The sequence below is a fragment of the Panthera leo genome, chromosome F3 (assembly GCF_018350215.1).
Source record: "Panthera leo isolate Ple1 chromosome F3, P.leo_Ple1_pat1.1, whole genome shotgun sequence".
NCBI lineage: Eukaryota > Metazoa > Chordata > Mammalia > Carnivora > Felidae > Panthera > Panthera leo.
In genome coordinates, this window is record NC_056696.1 from 22,481,619 (window position 1) to 22,500,782 (window position 19,164).

Consider the following 19,164-nt stretch of genomic DNA (forward strand, 5'->3'; position numbering starts at 1 on the left):
GGGTGTACAGTTTATATTGGTATAATTGAATTACATGAATACTTTGCTTTCCTTTAAAAGACATTATCTGAAAAAGAGACAGAAGCAAGAAATCTGCAGGAACAGACTGTGCAGCTTCAGTCTGAGCTTTCACGACTCCGCCAGGATCTTCAAGATAGAACCACACAAGAGGAGCAACTCCGACAGCAGATAACTGAAAAGGAAGAAAAAACAAGAAAGGCCATAGTAGCAGCAAAATCAAAAATTGCGCATTTAGCTGGTAAATTTCTGTATATGCTAGAGTTTGTACTTAAATATTAGGTTGATTTCTCTTAGACACAAAATTAGAACAGTCTTAATTTTCAAATGATGAGGATGTCCCTGATCTATTTATGAAGTTTTTCCTAATTTTTGGCTGGTAATAGGAAGTACTATGGTTCTTCTCCTTTATTGTGTGTCTGTTTCTGCCATCTGTTGGGAGATCCTTTGGTTCCGCTGTGTGCTTTGTCAAGAGGCCTTCTGTAAATTCGTAGATAGCATTGGCTCTTACTAGCCCACTGATTTTTCTGTGCCTTAACTTTTCTGGGGGCTCCTCCAGCCCTTTGTGGAGAATATCATGTCCGATTTGTGAAGGACCCAGTGCTGGAATGCTTGGGAACTAATTGCACTTTGCTTGCTGTTCTGCTTAGTGGGTAAATAAAATGCCCAATCATCTGGGTTTTATTGTAAGCAATTTTTTTAATGATCTGTAATATAGTGTCCCAGCAACTTATTTCATTAAAAAAAAGTAAAGTTACCTGATTATTTTTAAGTATGTTATAGGTTGTATGAAATGAAAATTTTGGAATTTATAACCTTGTATTTTAGTAATGTATTGAAATATTAAAAGCTATATTTATAAAAGGACTTACACTGACTACAGTTTATGCTGTATCCTTTATCTTTATGAGATCTTAGAGATAGTTACACATTTTTATGGTACAGTATTTTTTATATTGGAGTAGTAAATATAGATCTATGTAGATGTTTATTTATTCAGATGTATTGTGTATTAGAATTAATTGTAGATGTTAAAGCTAAGGAATAGAATCTGATACAACCTTTGTGTACCTATGAAATGCATAAAGGTTCTTTACTTCCATTGCTTGATTATAATAATAGAATCATGTGATTTCTTCTTTAGGTGTAAAAGATCAGCTAACTAAAGAAAATGAGGAGCTTAAACAAAGGAATGGAGCCTTAGATCAGCAGAAAGATGAATTGGATGTTCGAATGACTGCTCTTAAGTCCCAGTATGAAGGTCGAATTAGTCGCTTGGAAAGAGAACTCCGGGAGCATCAAGAGAGACACCTTGAGCAGAGAGATGAGCCTCAAGAACCTACTACTAAGGTAGTTAGCTAATTCTGTGTAAATGACAAATCATTTTGTCCTTGTACATTGTGCTTGAAGGTGTCTGATGATTTAGAGGCCTTTATCAGTAAATTTTGGCTAAACGAAGTATACAGAGAGAATTAATAAAAGTAAAATATTTTGATGGCATTGTTTAGTGAACTCTTGTAGCGTAGACAAAATAATCCATAATTTTCTTTTTATAGGTCCCAGAACAGCAGAGGCAGATCACATTGAAAACAACTCCAGCTTCTGGTGAAAGAGGAATGTGAGTTTTAGTTCTGTCACAGTTTATCTGTTTTTATTTCTTTTAAAGTTCAGGCAAGAGTTAGTGATCTTGGAGGAGAAAACAAATCTATATTATAAAATTATGTACTAAAGAGCTGTTTATCTGTACAAAACTGCATCGTGTAGTTGCAACTCTTTTTTCCAGGACTCTTGTTTTCAGCATCCTTTCAGTCCTCTCAGGTAGACCTTTGTGACAAAAGAAACAAGATTATCTTTTATCTTTTAGACTTCAGCAAGGCTACTGATATTCTCTGTGATGTTCTATGATAACAAATTTCAGAGGCTAGGCTAAGACCTGAGTTCAGTGACAAACAGAACACTATCAGGATGCACGATCGTAGAGCATTTACTGTAGTTTTTAATGCTTAAATTCAAAACTTTTTCACTAAGACTTTTGAAACACTTAGTGAACAAAAAATACAGAATTGCACTCTATAACTTTTTTTTTTTTCAAGGTTGCCAAAAGTACCCAAAGCAGTGTTAGGAAAAACTGAATACAGGGTCTGAGCTCATACACAATTGTACCTACTAAACACTCCCTTGAGGAAACACATAGTGCTCTTTATTATTATTATTATTTATTTTAATAACAGCTTTATTGAGATAAAATTAAACCCCACAATTCAGCTACTTCAGTGTACAACTTAGTGTTTTTTGTTTTTATTCTTTTTAATTCCAGTGTAATTAATATACAGGGTTGTATTAGTTTCAGGGATACAATATAGTGATTCAACAATTCTCTACCTTAGTTATTCATCACTACATAAGTGTACTCTTCATCCCCTTCATCTGTTTTACCCTCCTACCCTGCCACCTCCCCTCTGGTTCTCTATATTTAAGAGTCTGTTTTTTGTCTCTATTTTCCTTTGTTCATTTATTTTATTTCTTAAATTCCACATAGGAGTGAAATTATATGGTATTTATCTCTCTCTAGCTGACTTATTTCACTCTAAATCCATCCATGTTGTTACAAATGGCAAGATTTCAGTCTTCTTTATGGCTGAGTAATATTCCACTGTGTATATATACCATATTTCCTTTATTCATTCATCTGTTGATGGATACTTGGGGTGCTTTCATAGTTTGGCTAATGTAAATAATGCAGTAAACACAAGGGTGCATATATCTTTTCCAATTAATGTTCTCATATTCAGTGGGTGTAAATACCCACTAGTGGAATTACTGGATCATATGGTAATTCTATTTTTAATTTTTTGAGGGCCCTCCATATTGTTTTCCAGAGTGGCTACACCAATTGACAATCTTTTTTTTTTTTCTTTTTAACATTTTTTTATTTTTGAGAGACAGAGCATAGTCGGGGAGGGGCAGAGAGAAAGGGAGACACAGAATCCAAAGCAGGCTCCAGGCTCCAAGCTGTCAGCACAGAGCCCGACACGGGGCTCGAATTCACAAACTGCGAATTCATGACCTGAGCCATTGTCGGACACTTAACTGACTGACCCACCCAGGCGCCCCAGTTCACAGTCCTATTGGCAGTGCATGAGTGCTCTCTTTTCTCCACATCCTTGCCAACTCTTGTAATTTTTTGTCTTTTTAATACTAGCACTCAGATTTGTATGAGGTGATATCTCATTTTGATTTTGATTTCTATTTCCCTGATGATTAGTCGTGTTAAGCACTTTTTCATGTGTCTGTTGCCATTTGTATGTTTTCTTTGGAGAAATGTCTGTTCTTGTCTTCTGCCCATTTTTTAATTGAATTATTTGTTTATGTGATTTGGAGATTAACTCATTATCAGATGTATCATTTACTAATATCGTCTCCATTCAGTACAGTGTCTTGGTTTTGTCGATTGTTTCCTTTGCTGTGTAGAGGGTTTTTTTTTTTAATTTCTATGTAGTCCTGATAGTTTAACTTTTTGGCTTTTGCTTTTCTTGCTTCAGGAGACATACCTAGAAAAATGCTGCTATGTCCAATGTCAGAGAAATTACTACCTGTGCTCTCTTCCAGGATTTTTATGGTTTCAAGTCTCATATTTAGGTCTTTATTCCATTTTGAGTTTATTTTTGTGTGTGGTATAAGAAATTCATTATTTTGCATATAGCTGTCCAGTTTTCTCAACCATTTGTTAAAGAGACTGTCTTTTTCTCTGTGTGTATTCATGCTTCCTTTGTTATGGATTAATTGATCATATAATCATGAGTTTATTTCTGGGCTTTCTATTCTGTTCCATTGATCTTGTGTCTGTTCATGTTCTAGTACCATACTGTTTTGAGTACTGCAGTATATCCTTTTTTTTTTTTTTTTAAGAGTTATATGAGAGAGAGCATGTGCATGTGAGCAGGGAGGGGCGAAGAGAGGGAGAGAGAATCCCAAGCACGCTCCATCCTGTCAGCCCCATAGAACCTGACTCAGGCCTTGATCCCACATCCCTGGGATCATGACCTGAACCAAAGTCAAGAGTCGGATGCCTAACCAGCTAAGCCACCCCAGGTGTACCTGCTACAGTGTATCTTGAAATCTGGGATTGTGGTACCTCCAGTTTTGTTCTTTATCCAGATTACTTTATGTGGCACTTTTTGTTTTGATAGAATATATGTACTTTATAAGAAGTATTTATAGTAACTTTATATGAATCATTATTCTTGCATTTTCCCCTCTGTAAGTGCCAGCACATCAGACCCACCAACAGCCAATATCAAGCCAACTCCTGTTGTGTCTACTCCAAGTAAAGTGACAGCTGCAGCTATGGCTGGGAATAAGTCAACACCCAGGGCTAGTATCCGCCCAATGGTCACACCTGCAACTGTTACAAATCCTACTACAACCCCAACAGCTACAGTGATGCCCACTACACAAGTGGAATCACAGGAAGGTAAGTAAAATAATAAATCTGATCAGACTGACTACTCATTTAAATTTGTTATGAGAAGATAACAGTAAGTTCAAGGATAAATAAGGCTTCCACTAAAGCTAAAGACAAACATATAGTAAAAGTGGGCAGTTAATATTTTCAAGTGTGTGCCTCCCAGGATACTTGTTAATGCAGTGAATTTCCTTCCTCCTTCCTTCCCTTTCTTTCTGCTTTGTTTTTTTGGTTGTTGTTGTTATTGTTTTTAAGCTGAAGGAGGAGGAAAATAACACACCTATAAGTACATAGCATGTTTTTCTAAGGCCAACATATTTACTTCTAATGGCTTAGGAAGATGATATGAAAGCCACCTTGGAAAGCATACTAAACCACTGGTTCAACGCAGACACCACTCTTTCACTGAAACTGTCTGACCATTTCAGTATTTTCTTCACTTTGTTCCCATGGCTAGTTTCTTACTCATTACTAATAATAAAACTGTGTAATTTGTCTTTGATCTTCTTAATTTATCTTATTTGGTTATGATTTAAATAAAATCATAGATGCAAAGAGTTTCAGAGACTAATTTAATTCAACCACCAAACTGCACACTACCATGTCAGTCACATAGGCAACACAAAAATTCAGAATACATTAATTACCTTTACCCACACTGTTTTTGCCTAGTGAGTGGTGAGAGATACATACACAAATAACTGTAAAATGTTACCTGTAACATAGTAGGGAGGGAAAAATCCAAGTTTGCTAAGAATAGGAAACTTCATATATTAAATATTATAATTATTTTTCAGCGATGCAGTCAGAAGGGCCTGTGGAACATGTTCCAGTGTTTGGAAGTGCAAGTGGTTCTGTTCGTTCTACTAGTCCTAATGTCCAGCCTTCGATCCCTCAACCCATTTTAACCGTTCAGCAACAAACGCAGGCTACAGCTTTTGTGCAACCCACCCAGCAGAGTCATCCTCAGATAGAGCCTGCAAATCAAGAGCTGTCCCCCAACATAGTAGAAGTTGTACAGAGTTCGCCAGTTGAGCGGCCTTCTACTTCCACAGCAGTATTTGGCACTGGTAAGCTTAATTTCATTTATTTTGTTTTAATTTTTAACTTTTTTTTGATAATTTTAAAAGCAAGTTAGAGTAGACCTGTGCATTATATTTTCTTGGATATGATACACATCTTGAGTATTCTTTGTACATACTTGTTTTCTAAATGGGGTTAAGAAGGATGAATGGATTCCTAACACTTCATTTCGTGTTTACTACTAGATCACTCATTTTTGTCATTAAGATCTTTCTTCTCTTCCAGTTATTTTGACTGGTTTTAAAGGTGATACAACCCCATAACATTATATGTAACTTAATACAGGTCCTGAGAGGAAAAAAACATGTAGGAGACCATATAAGGATTTTCAAATCTAAACAAACAGTGTAAATTTTTTTATCCAAGGAGTCTTGGATTTTATAGCAATAGAAGGCCCTATGTAAACTTTGTGAATAGCAGTTATACATCAGTACACCGTGAATCAAATGCATTGCTGTAAAAGTTGATGGGGTTTATTAACCACATTTAAGATTGATAGTATAAGACCATTGATTGAGAGCAGGTGTGTGGAGGAGAGTAAGAGGGAGAGGGAGAGAGAATCTTAAACAGAGTTTGGAGTGCAACTCTGGGCTCATCTCACAACCATGAGATCATGACCTGAGCTGAAATCAAGAGTCAGACGCTTAGCCAACTGAGCCACACAGGCACCCCAGTTACTCTTTGCTTACACATATATTAGCAGGAATAAATTACGTTGAACTGTTCAGTTAAGTGTTTACTGTATCTTTCTTCAGTTAAACGACCAAAATGTTTCAAAAACTAACTTTGTTCATTGAGTTTGTTATCCTCTAATTCAAGATTTTAATTATGTAATTTCAAAGTTTCGGCTACCCCAAGTTCTTCTTTGCCTAAACGGACACGTGAAGAGGAAGAGGATAGCACCATAGAAGCATCAGACCAAGTCTCTGATGATACCGTGGAAATGCCTCTTCCAAAGAAGTTGAAAAGTGTTACCCCTGTAGGAACTGAGGTAAGTCTTTCAGTCACATTATTAGGTGCATGGACCTGTTGGAGCCAAAATCCATTACTTGGAAAACTCTTGTTGAACTTACTGCAAAGCTTCAACTGGCAGCTCAGGTATTGTTGCTTTGCCAACATTTGTTTATAATTCTTGGCATATGTTTTGACTGAATTATTTCCCATTTCAATTAAAAAAAGACAGTTATAAAAACTTAAGTTGTATTCCATTTCAATGGAATGAATGGTTATTTTTTCTAATCAAAGAATAAGGAGTTTATCATCTCATGGACATTTTAAACTGTTACCTGCCATCTTTTTCTCAGATTAACCAAAACTGTGTTCCTTTATTTTCTTTTGTTGAAGCTAAAATTGTAATGAATTAAGTTTTACCATGAAACATTAAAACTACTAAGTTAATTTCATTGCATGTATTTAATTAGCGTTTATAAACTTGTTTATACTGAAGAGAACTGTGGTTGGTTATATCATATAAATGTAAGAGCATTTCTGCTGTGTGTATGTAATGTAAGAGCAGCTTCATAAAATTATAGATTTAAGTTTTTATTTTGGGAAAACTAGCTGAGCAGGTGACTCTTCATCTAGTGAATTGATCTGGTTAACACACTTTGTATTATTATTCAGGAAGAAGTTATGGCAGAAGAAAGTACTGATGGAGAGGTAGAGACTCAAGTATACAACCAAGATTCTCAAGATTCCATTGGAGAAGTAAGTAAAACATTTAAAGTAATAAATTGTTGCATTTCATGAATGAAATCAGCTTTGACAAACTGTAACAGATACTGTTTTAGATACTATTACTTTTCTTTCATCCCTCTGCCACAATAATTGAGAATTCATAATAAAGTAATATTAATAGTTTAACAACTGATAATTAATATAATTCCTTACTGTGCATCCCAAGTGTTCTAAGAAATTAGCAGTTAATAGCCAATTTAATCCTCAGCAGCCCTATTATATGATGCTCAGGTAAGTAACATACTCAACTTCTGATAGCACTGGAGCTGGGACTTAAACTTAGGCTGTCTAGTTTCTAGTTATACTCCTCAGCTTGAAATAGTATGTTCTGTCTGGATAAATTTTTAGGATCATTTATTCTAAAATTATCTATATAAAATTAAGGGATTGTTTCAAGCAGATCATAAGCAACCATAGATTGCAAGTGAATTTTGGTTTCTTAGATGTATTAATTTTTAAGTTAATTTTCCCTATTTTCCTTAATTAAAGCAGAAAACTAAACCTTAAAGATGAGTGCATAGTACTCTAAATGACCTCCATTTCACGTGTCTTTCAGAGTGTCATATCTGAAAAGCATAATAACAGTTTTGAAATAATACTTGAATTTCTAATTTCTTGCCACACTTGGTCAAATTATACTAAAGTCTTCTGTACAAAGTTTTTTCTTGAGATTGGCAAAATTGCCTGTGACTCAGAAGTACCATTTGGCATTCCATTCCACTTTTAGCATTATCTACTAATGTGTAACAGTTCATTTTTCTGGTTTTCTGACATTGAAGCAGATGTTCTTTGTAAGCATTGCTTTTCTTGAAATAAGCCTGTCACTTTGAAGCACATTTTTAATTATACCATAAATTACTCATTTTTTCCCATTACAGCAAATATAATCTTTGTGAAGGAATTCACAAGACATTGCTTTGGGCTTGTATAAAAAATAGATTTTGCTGAGTGCTTAACCAAAAAATAGTTATTTAATTTTTTATAGTAAATAACAAAAATAAAGCTTAAATTACAGTTGATTTCAGAGACTAACAAGATAGAATTGTGAGGGTGAATTAAGCAAAGAATTATATTCACGTCTAATGTCTTTAACATGGTTTGAGAACAGTATACTGAGTTATTAGGGATAGAAGCACCTTTGTAAAAAAGACCATAATAATAGGGGTACCTGGGTGCCTCATTCAGTTAAGCATCCGACTTTGGCTCTCATCATGATCTTGTGGATCATGAGTTCATGCGCTGTGTCAGGCTGTGTGCTGACAGCTCGAGGCCTGGAGCCTGCTTCGGATTCTGTGCCTCCCTCTCTCTCTGCCCCTCCCCCACTCATTCCCTCCCTCTGTCTCTCTCTCTCTCCCTCAAAAATAAGTAAACATTGTCTTAAAAAGGCAGCTGTTTTAAAAAAAGACAATAATAATAGCTTATTTTGTTTAGTGTGTTTTCCAAGCTATTTCTGGTTTGGGGAATAAATTTTTTTTTGATAATAATAAGTTGCAAGCCTGTGAATATTTTTTTTTTTTGACTTTGGTCTGCAACTACACTGTCAACTAACCACATTGGCTGTTGAACACTTGAAATAGAGCTAGTCTGAATTGAGATAGACTGTGAGTATAAAAAATCTACATTGGATAATAAAGGACTTAATTATAAATTTTAAAAGGTGGAATATCTACTTAAAAATTCTTAGTTTGATTACATATTGAAATAATATTTTGTATATATTAAGAATATAAACTGATTTCACTTGTTTTCATTTTTTAAATGACTACTAGAAAATTGAAAATTACATGTGTGAATCACATCGTGGATCACATTGTGTTTCTGTTGGACAACACTGATGTACACTATCATGCCGGTTTGCATACACATATATCTGTATATATGCATTTTTTTGTATTGGAGTATTACTCAATGGGTTTATAATGCTTCCTCTACAAGAAGACGGTAAAGAAACCCGATTTATTTTCTTTAGCATGTGTTTCAAATTAATTCTTCTTTTAATAAAAATCACATTTTATTTTATTTTTATTTATTTTTTTTAATGTTTATTTATTTTTGAGACAGAGAGAGACAGAGCATGAACGGGGGAGGGTCAGAGAGAGAGGGAGACACAGAATCTGAAGCAGGCTCCAGGCTCTGAGCTGTCCGCCCAGAGCCCGATGCGGGGCTCGAACTCACGGACCGTGAGATCATGACTTGAGCCGAAGTCGGACACGTAACTGACTGAGCCACCCAGGCGCCCCTAAAAATCACGTTTTAAAAACAAAATGCTACTAGTCCACAAGTGTTTTTTTGTCTTAGATATACAGTATCTCACTGATAGTTTTAAGTATATTTTACTTTAAAAAAAATTGTTTTTCTTTGTATTTTTTTTTTCACTCTTATAAGGGAGTTACCCAGGGAGATTATACTCCGATGGAAGACAGTGAAGAAACCTCTCAGTCTCTACAAATAGACCTTGGACCCCTTCAGTCAGATCAGCAAACGACAACTTCATCCCAAGATGGTCAAGGCAAAGGAGATGATGTCATTGTAATTGACAGTGACGATGAAGAAGAGGATGATGATGAAAATGATGGAGAACATGAGGTAAATCATCCATTATTTTTAAACTGCTGGATGAAATGCTCCAATCCTTAAGACTGCTAATTCATCAACCAGTAACATCTGCTTCCCTGTCAGTTTAAATAGGTTATTTTGCTTTTTTTATCCCAATAGTTCTGAAATTAACATTTTATAATGGAATTGAGCATAGAACAAGTGATGAAAAGTCCATCTTTTTTTTTAATTGCTAAGCCCTTTTAGGATTTGCTAAATTTGTTAAATTAATTGAACTTAGTTTTAAATATTACTGATACTGACAACTAACTGGATTTAATTGTAAGCTCTATCATTTCTGGAGATAAAAAAAGGGTTTTTTTTTCTTGTTTAGTCACATAATTTTTTTCAAAAATAATGGAAGGTTTTTTTGTGTCTTTTGTGTGTGTTTGGTTTTTTGCTAATTGAAGCATATTTTAAGTGAAACTTTATTTTTTATTTTGGGAATTAATCCTTATTGATAACCATTCATTTGAGATTCTTTCATTAATCAAACAGTGGTTTTTAAAGGCTCATAGTTTAGTATAATTCCATCATGTTTTTTCTTCAGTGCCACTTTTTAAATTGAGAATCAAGTGGACCACCTAACACTTTTTGGACATCTCGGAGCTTTGATCTTTGAACTGATCTCATGTCAACAGTTAGGATACAGAACTGATTATTATAGTACTCATTCCAGTAAACCTCACAGTTGTGCTATTTGCTGCCACTGACATAATTCCATATAACTCTCAGGACAACTCCTGTATCCTGATCAATGGTGTGTCACTGAAATTTTTTTTTTAATGTGTATTTATTTTTGAGAGAGACAGAGACAGAATACAAGGGGGTTAGGGGAAGAGAGAGAGGGAGACACAGAATCAGAAGCAGGCACCAGGCTCTGAGCTGTCAGCGTAGAGCCCGACGCGGGGCTCAAATTCATGAGCTGTGAGATCGTGACCTGAGCCGAAGTCGGTCCCTCAACCGACTGAGCCACCCAGGCGCCCCTATTGAAATTTTTAAACACGCCGTTAGGATGTGCAGAATATGTGTGCTACATCAAAGATCTTTGTTTTTCCTTGGGAATTTTTCTGCTAGGATTATGAAGAAGATGAGGAAGACGAGGATGATGATGAGGATGACACAGGGATGGGAGATGAGGGTGAAGATAGTAACGAAGGCACTGGTAGCGCAGATGGCAATGATGGATATGAAGCTGATGATGCTGAGGTAAGTGGCTAGAATTAAGAACTTGCTAGAAAAACTGTTTTCCAAGGGTATACAGAGGCCTGTGTTGTCAGAACACTAACACTTCTTAGACCTTTGGATTTGTTTGTTTGTTTGTTGTTATTGTGGTTTAGTTTGGTTATGATGTTTTTAAGGTAACTAATATATTTACACTTACTCCTCATATTTTGTTTTTAGGGTGGTGATGGAACTGATCCAGGTACAGAAACAGAAGAAAGTATGGGTGGAGGTGAAAGTAATCAGAGAGCTGCTGATTCTCAGAACAGTGGTGAGACTTTTTTTAAGGAGACCTTTTTTAATTGAATATTTCTGGTAATATCTTCTAAACGAGGATAGCATTTGATTATCATGTAAGGAATGAAACTTGGTTAGTAAATTAGCAAGCAAGAGATTAGCTTATTCTAGGTTTGTTATTCTCTCATGTAAAGTCCACTATATTTATCACTAAAGTCATTATACTGTCTTTGCTGCCACATCAGACTTTTGTAAGATTCAAACATTCCGAAGTGTGTAAAGTATTGTAAATGTAACGTGTTGCTGCTGTTTTTATTAAGTGGAAAAACTTCAGTCAGGGGCCTCTAACAGTGGTAATAGCAGTTCACAGCCAGAAGAGGTCATCTAAATCAAGCTGTACATTTAGGATTTGTGGGTGTTGGAGCTTTGCAATGTTTACTGGTTTTCCGTTGAATAAAAGATAACTGTGGTCATTGTAACATGCTTTTTGTTAAATGTTTGAGAGGATGAGTCCAGACCTCACTGAAATGTTGTAGGTATTAAAGGATTCTGGAAATCATAGAAAAATTTATTTTAGAACATTTTTAAATGTGTTTTAAAGAATTGGTGATCATCTGGTCTAATATCCTGGTTTTATAAATAATACTGAGCCAAAATCATAAAGGGTAATGTAATAAAGCCTTATATATGTGGACTATTGGGAAAACTGTGTCTGAATTTCTGTATAAACCTGCACATTTAAAAATGCAAGGTATGGGGCTTGTGGGTGGCTTGGTGGGTTAAATGTCCAACTCTTGACTTTGGCCCAGGTCATGATCTTGCAGTTTGTGAGTTCAAGCCCCACGTCGGCTCTGTGCCGATAGTGCGGAGCCTGCTTGGGATTCGCTCTTTCCCTACCTTTCTCTCCCTTACTTTCTCTCTCTCTTTCAAAATGAATAAATGAACTTAAAAAATAAATGCATGGTATGTGCTCATGTGAATTAAGATAAAGCAAGGGCATAGGCAACCTTTCAGCTTTTAAATTTTTTAGGAAAAAAAATAAACTAATGAATATTAAACCATATACTAAAACATAGTATTACTTTTTAAGGGGCATAAGGAGAGAGATTAATGATAATTTGGGGTCATAATTTACATTTTATAAAACATTTCATAGATTTAAGAAACATCTTATGTGTCACATAGTTGGGATACAGGAAGAAATATGTTTTGCCCTTTTAAGTATTATCACTGAAAGTTAAGTCTTTTCAGGGCCAATGTTGGTAGCCATTTTTTTTCTAGATACAAAGCATATAATAGATGTTCATTGAATACTTACTGGAGACTTTCTTTTTTACAATCAAACAAAAATAGGCCTAGTAATCTGGATAAAATTAAGTTAGTGGATGTATTTGGTATGTTGCCAAAAAGTTACAAAAAGAATGCTTTTCCTGAGCAACTGTACTTAATATTAAATTGAACAATGCCAAGGTTAAGGATGCCAAACCCCCTGTATAGTCAAATATTCAAGTATAACTTCTGACCCCCCGCAGAATTTGACTACTAATGGCTAACTGTTGACCTAGAAGCCTTAGTGATATCATAAAACAATTAACATGTTTTTATATATTGTATCATATACTGTATTCTTTTAATAAAGTAAGCTAGAGAAAAGAAAACATTATTAAGACAATCATGAGGAGAAAATATAATTATTGTACTGCACTGTAAAAAATCTGCATATATGGACCTGTGCAGTTCAAACCCGTGTTGTTCAATAGTCAACTATATTCTTACAATGAGCTTATCAGTTTAGGTACCAATTAAGAATCTGAGAGGGGCACCTGGCTGGCTCAGGACATGCAGTCGGTAGAACATGCAGCTCTTGATCTCGGGGTTGTGAGTTTGAGCCCCACATTGGGCATAGAGATTACTTAAAAAAGAAGAGGAAAAAAAAAAGATCACATAGCTATTAAATGTTATAGCTAGAATCTGATTCCAGACCTCAGACTTTTAAAACTGCTAAATTCTGTGATAGCCTGTTTACTTTCCCAGTGGGAAACAGCTTCTGTTGTTTTTACCATGTATGTAGAAGACCTAGACATCTGAAGATCAAGACATTGAAATTACAAGTTTAAGAAACCGAAAATACAGAAGTATTTTTTAGCTGGTTCCATTAACCGACCAGAGAAATAGACTCAGAGAGGTTAAGGGACTTGCCTAAGGCTGCACAGCTGATAATTGCACTCCCATTGTCCACACCTCACTGCTTTCCTTCTGAAAGTATTAGTGAGGTGAACATTCCTAGTGGCAAAATTTATACTTCTAGGGGATTGTCCAAATTATTCTGTGATAAATTTAATAGTTCAAAATAAGCTTCTCTTTTCCTCTAGGTGAAGGCAATGCAGGTACTGCGGAGCCATCTTTTTCCCAGGACATTTCTAGAGAACAACAGCCATCATCAGCATCTGAAAGACAGACTCCTCGAGCACCTCAGTCTCCGAGACGCCCTCCACACCCTCTGCCCCCACGCCTGACCATTCATGCTCCACCTCAAGAATTGGGACCACCAGTTCAGGTATTAAAAGTACTGGTCAATCTGAAAAATAAACTAAAAATCTTGGCTTTATCTCTCCTCCTTTCTGTTAGATACAATTTTTTCCAGAAGTTAAATGAACTTTTTAACGTTTTAGCATATTTTTATAAAGTTTTTTGAACTGAAACTAATCTCTTACTTCTTTTCCTTAAAATATGGCAGTAATTTACTTCATAAGTGAAGCAAGTTTTAGAAAGGCAAGGCTTACTAAAAGTTGTGTATAAATTGAAATGGTTACAGTCATAACAAATAAAGGTCTGGTCACTTTTTCTAAAGGTTAAAAAAAGGAAAAGGGTTTCTGGGATTTTAATTAAAGTAAATTTTATTTTAGCAGTAGACCACCATGTATTTGGAAGGTTTCCTTTTCTATGGTGCGCATGTTTTTTCTTCAAAAGGAAATTGCTATTCTGCTTAACAGAACATTTTTTTCTCTCCTTTTGTTTCATTCATACATACTAATTTTCATTTTCCTAATTAATGAAAGCGTTCATGACCCTTTAGCATGTAGCACTCTTTGTAATAGGGTTGAACATCTCTTAATCAGAAACTTACAGAAACAGCAGGAAAACTACAAAGGCTGTTACTAATCTAGCTTGACTCTTACCCTGCGTTATAGTGTACTGAAAACTGTCAGGTGTAGATTCTTCTAAAATACCACAGATGAAGATAACCTCATTAGGTAAAAATATAGCCTTAATGGATTGTGTATGGATCCTGCAATATATACCAAATCTACCAATTCAGAATTGCCTAAATTGGGCAACAGTTTATGTGAATACCATATTGCTGTTTGAGCTACAAAGAATAATTAAGCTTTAAGATCCAAAGGCACATTCCCTAATGTCTTAAATTAAGGAAATAGAAAGTAAATTAGCTACATACAAATAAAATAGGATCAGAGATTGGTTTTAAATATTGGTTAATATTTTGTCTTTTGGTTAATAAAGTATTTGTTGGTCAATATTACAGTCTGTACATTTAAAAATTTATCGCTATTTAAAACTGATTTCTTCAGTGCAAATATAAGCAATTTTTCCTGAAAAGATACCCTGATGGTTACATTATATGCTAACATTTCAGTGCTGTTATGATCAGTGTAGTAAGCTGTATCTATTGGTATTTGGTTCTTGTTTCATTGCCTGATTCCTTAAAACAAATGTAATTCCCTTCTTGACACAGAGAATTCAGATGACTCGGAGGCAGTCTGTAGGACGTGGGCTTCAGTTGACTCCGGGAATAGGTGGCATGGTAACTATCTACCCATTATGTGAAAGTGACTCATTTGTTCAGCACATACTTACGTAGTCCATACATGTGTTTCTGTCGTGCCTGTTGATTCCCATTTTCTGCCTTCATTTCAGCAGCAGCACTTTTTTGATGATGAAGACAGAACAGTTCCCAGTACTCCAACTCTTGTGGTACCACATCGCACTGATGGATTTGCTGAAGCAATTCAGTAAGTTAATGAACGAGAAACATATTTTGTAACTAATCATATTCTTCCTTTTTCCCTGTCAGTTTGTTTATATTTGAGTGATTCATTACTTATTGAGTCTTCTAATTGTGTCCTGAGCACTGGGGTAGGAGGGCTGAGGATGTAGTGTTGGGGAAAATGATATAAAGGTGAATGAAATATAGTTGCTTCCATTAGGAATTTGAAATTTAAAGGCATTATAACAGTGGTTAAGAACACAGCCTCTGGAGTCAGAATGCCTGGGTTTGAAACTTAGCTGTACTGCTTGCCAGCTGTGTCAGGTTATTTAGGTTCTCTATTCTATTCTCTATTCTCATTTTACTAATGGGCATAATACGGTAGTTAGTACCATAGAAGTTGTGGGAATTAAATGAACTGATTTATACTAACATGGTTAGAATATTACCTGGTATGTAGTAAATGCCTTGCAGATGTTGATAAAGTGTTGGTAATGGCAGTGATCGTGAAGGATGGCATTATTTCAAAAGCCAAGCATATGAGGAAACTAATTGTCACCTACTCAGTCTAGGAGAATAAAAGGATAAGCAATAGGCTTTTTAATACAAAGAAGTTAGGGGAAAAGAATATGACTTAATGGAGACAACACTGAATTGAGTCTTGGAAAAGAATTACCTACCACTTTTGAGCATTTTCATGAATCTGTTTATTTAATCTTTATAGCTATAGCTAGACACCATTATTGTTGCTGTTTTACATATAAGGAAGCACAGAGATATTAACAGACAGCAAGAAAATGGCAGTTTATTATTTCGAACCAGTCATTCTGGCTCTAGAACCTGTGTTAACTTGGGCCAAACCACTTCTCTTAAAGGATAAAAAAGCTTTCCATGTGAAAGTACTCGTTTAATTGTAGCTAAAGTATTAGGTGCATAATAGGATGTACTTGAATACCAGAATGAAAAAGTTCCAGAGACTTGGGAAAATATATGCCCATATAATATATGCCCATCAAAGCCTATTTTAAACTTGCTCAATTAACCATAACTCATCTTGGTTAACACACTTTTCCAAGCCAACTGATCAGTGTCTGCCCTTCCCTTCTGGAAGTCAGCCTATCAGAAAGAGACTCCAGTAAGCTGGTTCTGAGTGACAGCCAGTCAGCAGATTCTTGCATAGGTCAGAATGCAAGGTTCTAATAATTTTATGAAGATAAGTTTAACAATCCACCTGAAAGAGAGCATCCTTAACTAAAGCAATAGTGTTGACATGGAAAAGAAAATAGATTTAAGAGTAACACAGAGGAATAATCCATAAACATTAGTGGCTGGCTAGTGAAAGAAGGTGGAAGGGTAGGGTGAGGCGTGGGCAAAGAGATAATGCTGTTGTATACCCTGGATTATGGGCAGGCAGATGGATGATAATGTTATTAGGACAAGGGGAAGACAAGTTTCTAGCCATCTAACAGGGTCTAGACTTGTTCTAGACCTTGGGAGCCGTGTGATGAGCTCTTTCGGAGAGGAAGTGGGCTAGAGCTGACTTATCTATGACTCAACAGTGAAAACCAAGACAAGACTTTGTCTCATGACTTCATTCTAACTCTTTTTTGGTACTTCTCATTTTAGATTTGTGTTGTTTTCAGTGTATCTACGTGGAGATAGAGATCCAGGAGATTCAGGAAATGTGAGGCATAGTTCAGGAGAGCTGAAAGTTACCGATAAATTAAATATATATAAATCACATGTAATCTTACTACTAAATTCATTGACAACTGATATTTTGAAAATATTTTTATAAGGATTTCTGTAATCAATTTTATTTCTAATCTGTTTTCTTCCTACTTTGTGCTTATTCTTCCTTCTATATTGTTTCCCATCGTTGTGATTTAAACAAAGTAACTTTAAGTTTTATCTTAAATTCATTTTTGTCTATTTAGCTCCCCACAGGTTGCTGGTGTTCCTAGATTCCGGTTTGGGCCACCTGAAGATATGCCACAGACAAGTTCAAGTCACTCTGATCTTGGCCAGCTTGCTTCTCAAGGAGGTAAATAGATAAATAAATGCTTAGATCACCTGGATTTGCACGTATTCAAGTAATAAGCTATTCTGATGTGATTTTTTTTAAGTGAGCAAATACAAACTTTTTTTAAAAATTGATATCTAAGTAATTCCTCTGCAGATTTTTGGGAAAAGCTGTATTTACTACTTGTTAAACATTGCCTTACATATAAATCTTACCTTTCCAACAAAGTTCTCAGATCTTTGAGCATAAGGACCAGATTTTACATTTTTATTTCTTCTGGCTCCTATATGTCATACGTGTACAAACTATTCAGGAATATTTGTTGAACATAGGTACAATGAGCCATTTTAAAGTTGTTGGAAGGAATGCAGCATGTTTTATGTTTAGTTTGGTACTTTACATTTCTAGTTAAAGGTATAAAATTAATTAGATATTGTCTACTGACATTGAAAGTAAGAAAGATAAAATGTGTAAAATATGTGGCATAAAATGACTCCTAAGTTAAGTAATACTAGTTGGCTGTTAAACATGAATTATGCTTTTTGTGGAATTAATTACCTTTTAATCCTCAGTCGGCATCCATATAACCAACTATATTTGTGGGAAGCTGTATGGCATTTTGTAAGTGAATAAGGAAAGCATACTACTTTTATAAGCCCAAAATAAAGGATTAATCTACAACCCTCATATAAGCCATATACTGTATCTTTTATACAAATTCAAATCTTATATGATTTTTTATTTTATAGGACAATTCCTAGGCTTGGAAGTCAGGTCTAGGCTTAAATTGGAATGCTACCACCTACTAGTTTTGCAACTTGGGGAAAGTTGATTAGCCTCCTTGAAATTCAGTTTCTTTAACAAAAAGGGGAAGAGTCATATCTTGTAGTTTTGGTGAGTAGATTCTAACATAGGACCTGATTTAGTTGGGTATTCCATAAAGTTAGCTTATATGAAATCACAGGACTAGCATCTTAGGTACTTTTTTAAAGGCTTCTGAGTGTCTGTGAACTTAAAGGATATGTTTCGATTACATTTACATTTTGAGAGACTGATTTTTGCCTGATGTGCAAAATAAGTGGGCTACAGCAAACTTGTGTGTCTCCACTGATTCATTTTTTTTCTTTCAGATACCTAGCATATTGACAGTTTTATGTTCTTTCAATCATTCATTAATATTTAGAATTGTCTTTAGGTTTAGGAATGTATGAAACACCCCTCTTCCTAGCTCATGAAGAAGAGTCAGGTGGCCGAAGTGTTCCCACCACACCTCTACAAGTGGCAGCCCCTGGTAAGTATCACAGGCAGATTGGTAGATTACGTGCATTCTTGGTAAAAGGGGAACCTGTGAGACATCTTCTGGCTAAAGATTTGGTAAGCCACCAAGTTAAAGTTGTCGTTTCTTTTCATTTTAAAGTGACCGTATTTACTGAGAGTACCACCTCTGATGCTTCAGAGCACGCCTCTCAGTCGGTTCCAATGGTGACAACGTCCACTGGTACTTTATCCACAACAAATGAAACAGCAACAGGTGATGATGGAGATGAAGTATTTGTGGAGGCAGAATCTGAAGGGTAAAGGTTTACTTTATAATTTTTGCTTGCTTTAGACTTTTACACTTGTTTTCCTTTAGCCAGGAAACAGTGGGTTTGGCTGTATTTTCAGTAGCATCCCATTACAAAAATAAACCAAGCTATACATTTTGGAAGACTGATTTTTTCATATAGTAATATATTTTAGGACTTGGATGTTACTGCAGCAGACAAGTAATTTTTA

At 35.4% G+C, this 19,164-nt stretch overlaps 1 protein-coding gene across 4 annotated transcripts in view; it reads left to right on the forward strand.

Annotated features, from left to right (window-relative positions):
• TPR (translocated promoter region, nuclear basket protein) overlaps positions 1–19,164 on the forward strand; it is an 85,189-nt gene that overhangs the window by 39,300 nt on the left and 26,725 nt on the right. For 3 of the 4 annotated variants that reach the window (XM_042926059.1, XM_042926061.1, XM_042926062.1), the window contains 16 exons: positions 61–259; positions 1,163–1,368; positions 1,575–1,636; positions 4,284–4,492; positions 5,281–5,553; positions 6,409–6,557; positions 7,190–7,273; positions 9,689–9,889; positions 10,976–11,107; positions 11,303–11,393; positions 13,732–13,916; positions 15,114–15,182; positions 15,296–15,390; positions 17,303–17,409; positions 18,584–18,679; positions 18,806–18,962. In XM_042926059.1, the coding sequence (XP_042781993.1) occupies positions 61–259; positions 1,163–1,368; positions 1,575–1,636; positions 4,284–4,492; positions 5,281–5,553; positions 6,409–6,557; positions 7,190–7,273; positions 9,689–9,889; positions 10,976–11,107; positions 11,303–11,393; positions 13,732–13,916; positions 15,114–15,182; positions 15,296–15,390; positions 17,303–17,409; positions 18,584–18,679; positions 18,806–18,962 (2,315 nt within the window). The remainder of the gene's footprint in view (positions 1–60; positions 260–1,162; positions 1,369–1,574; positions 1,637–4,283; positions 4,493–5,280; positions 5,554–6,408; positions 6,558–7,189; positions 7,274–9,688; positions 9,890–10,975; positions 11,108–11,302; positions 11,394–13,731; positions 13,917–15,113; positions 15,183–15,295; positions 15,391–17,302; positions 17,410–18,583; positions 18,680–18,805; positions 18,963–19,164) is intronic. The other variant, XM_042926060.1, reaches the window with a different exon arrangement.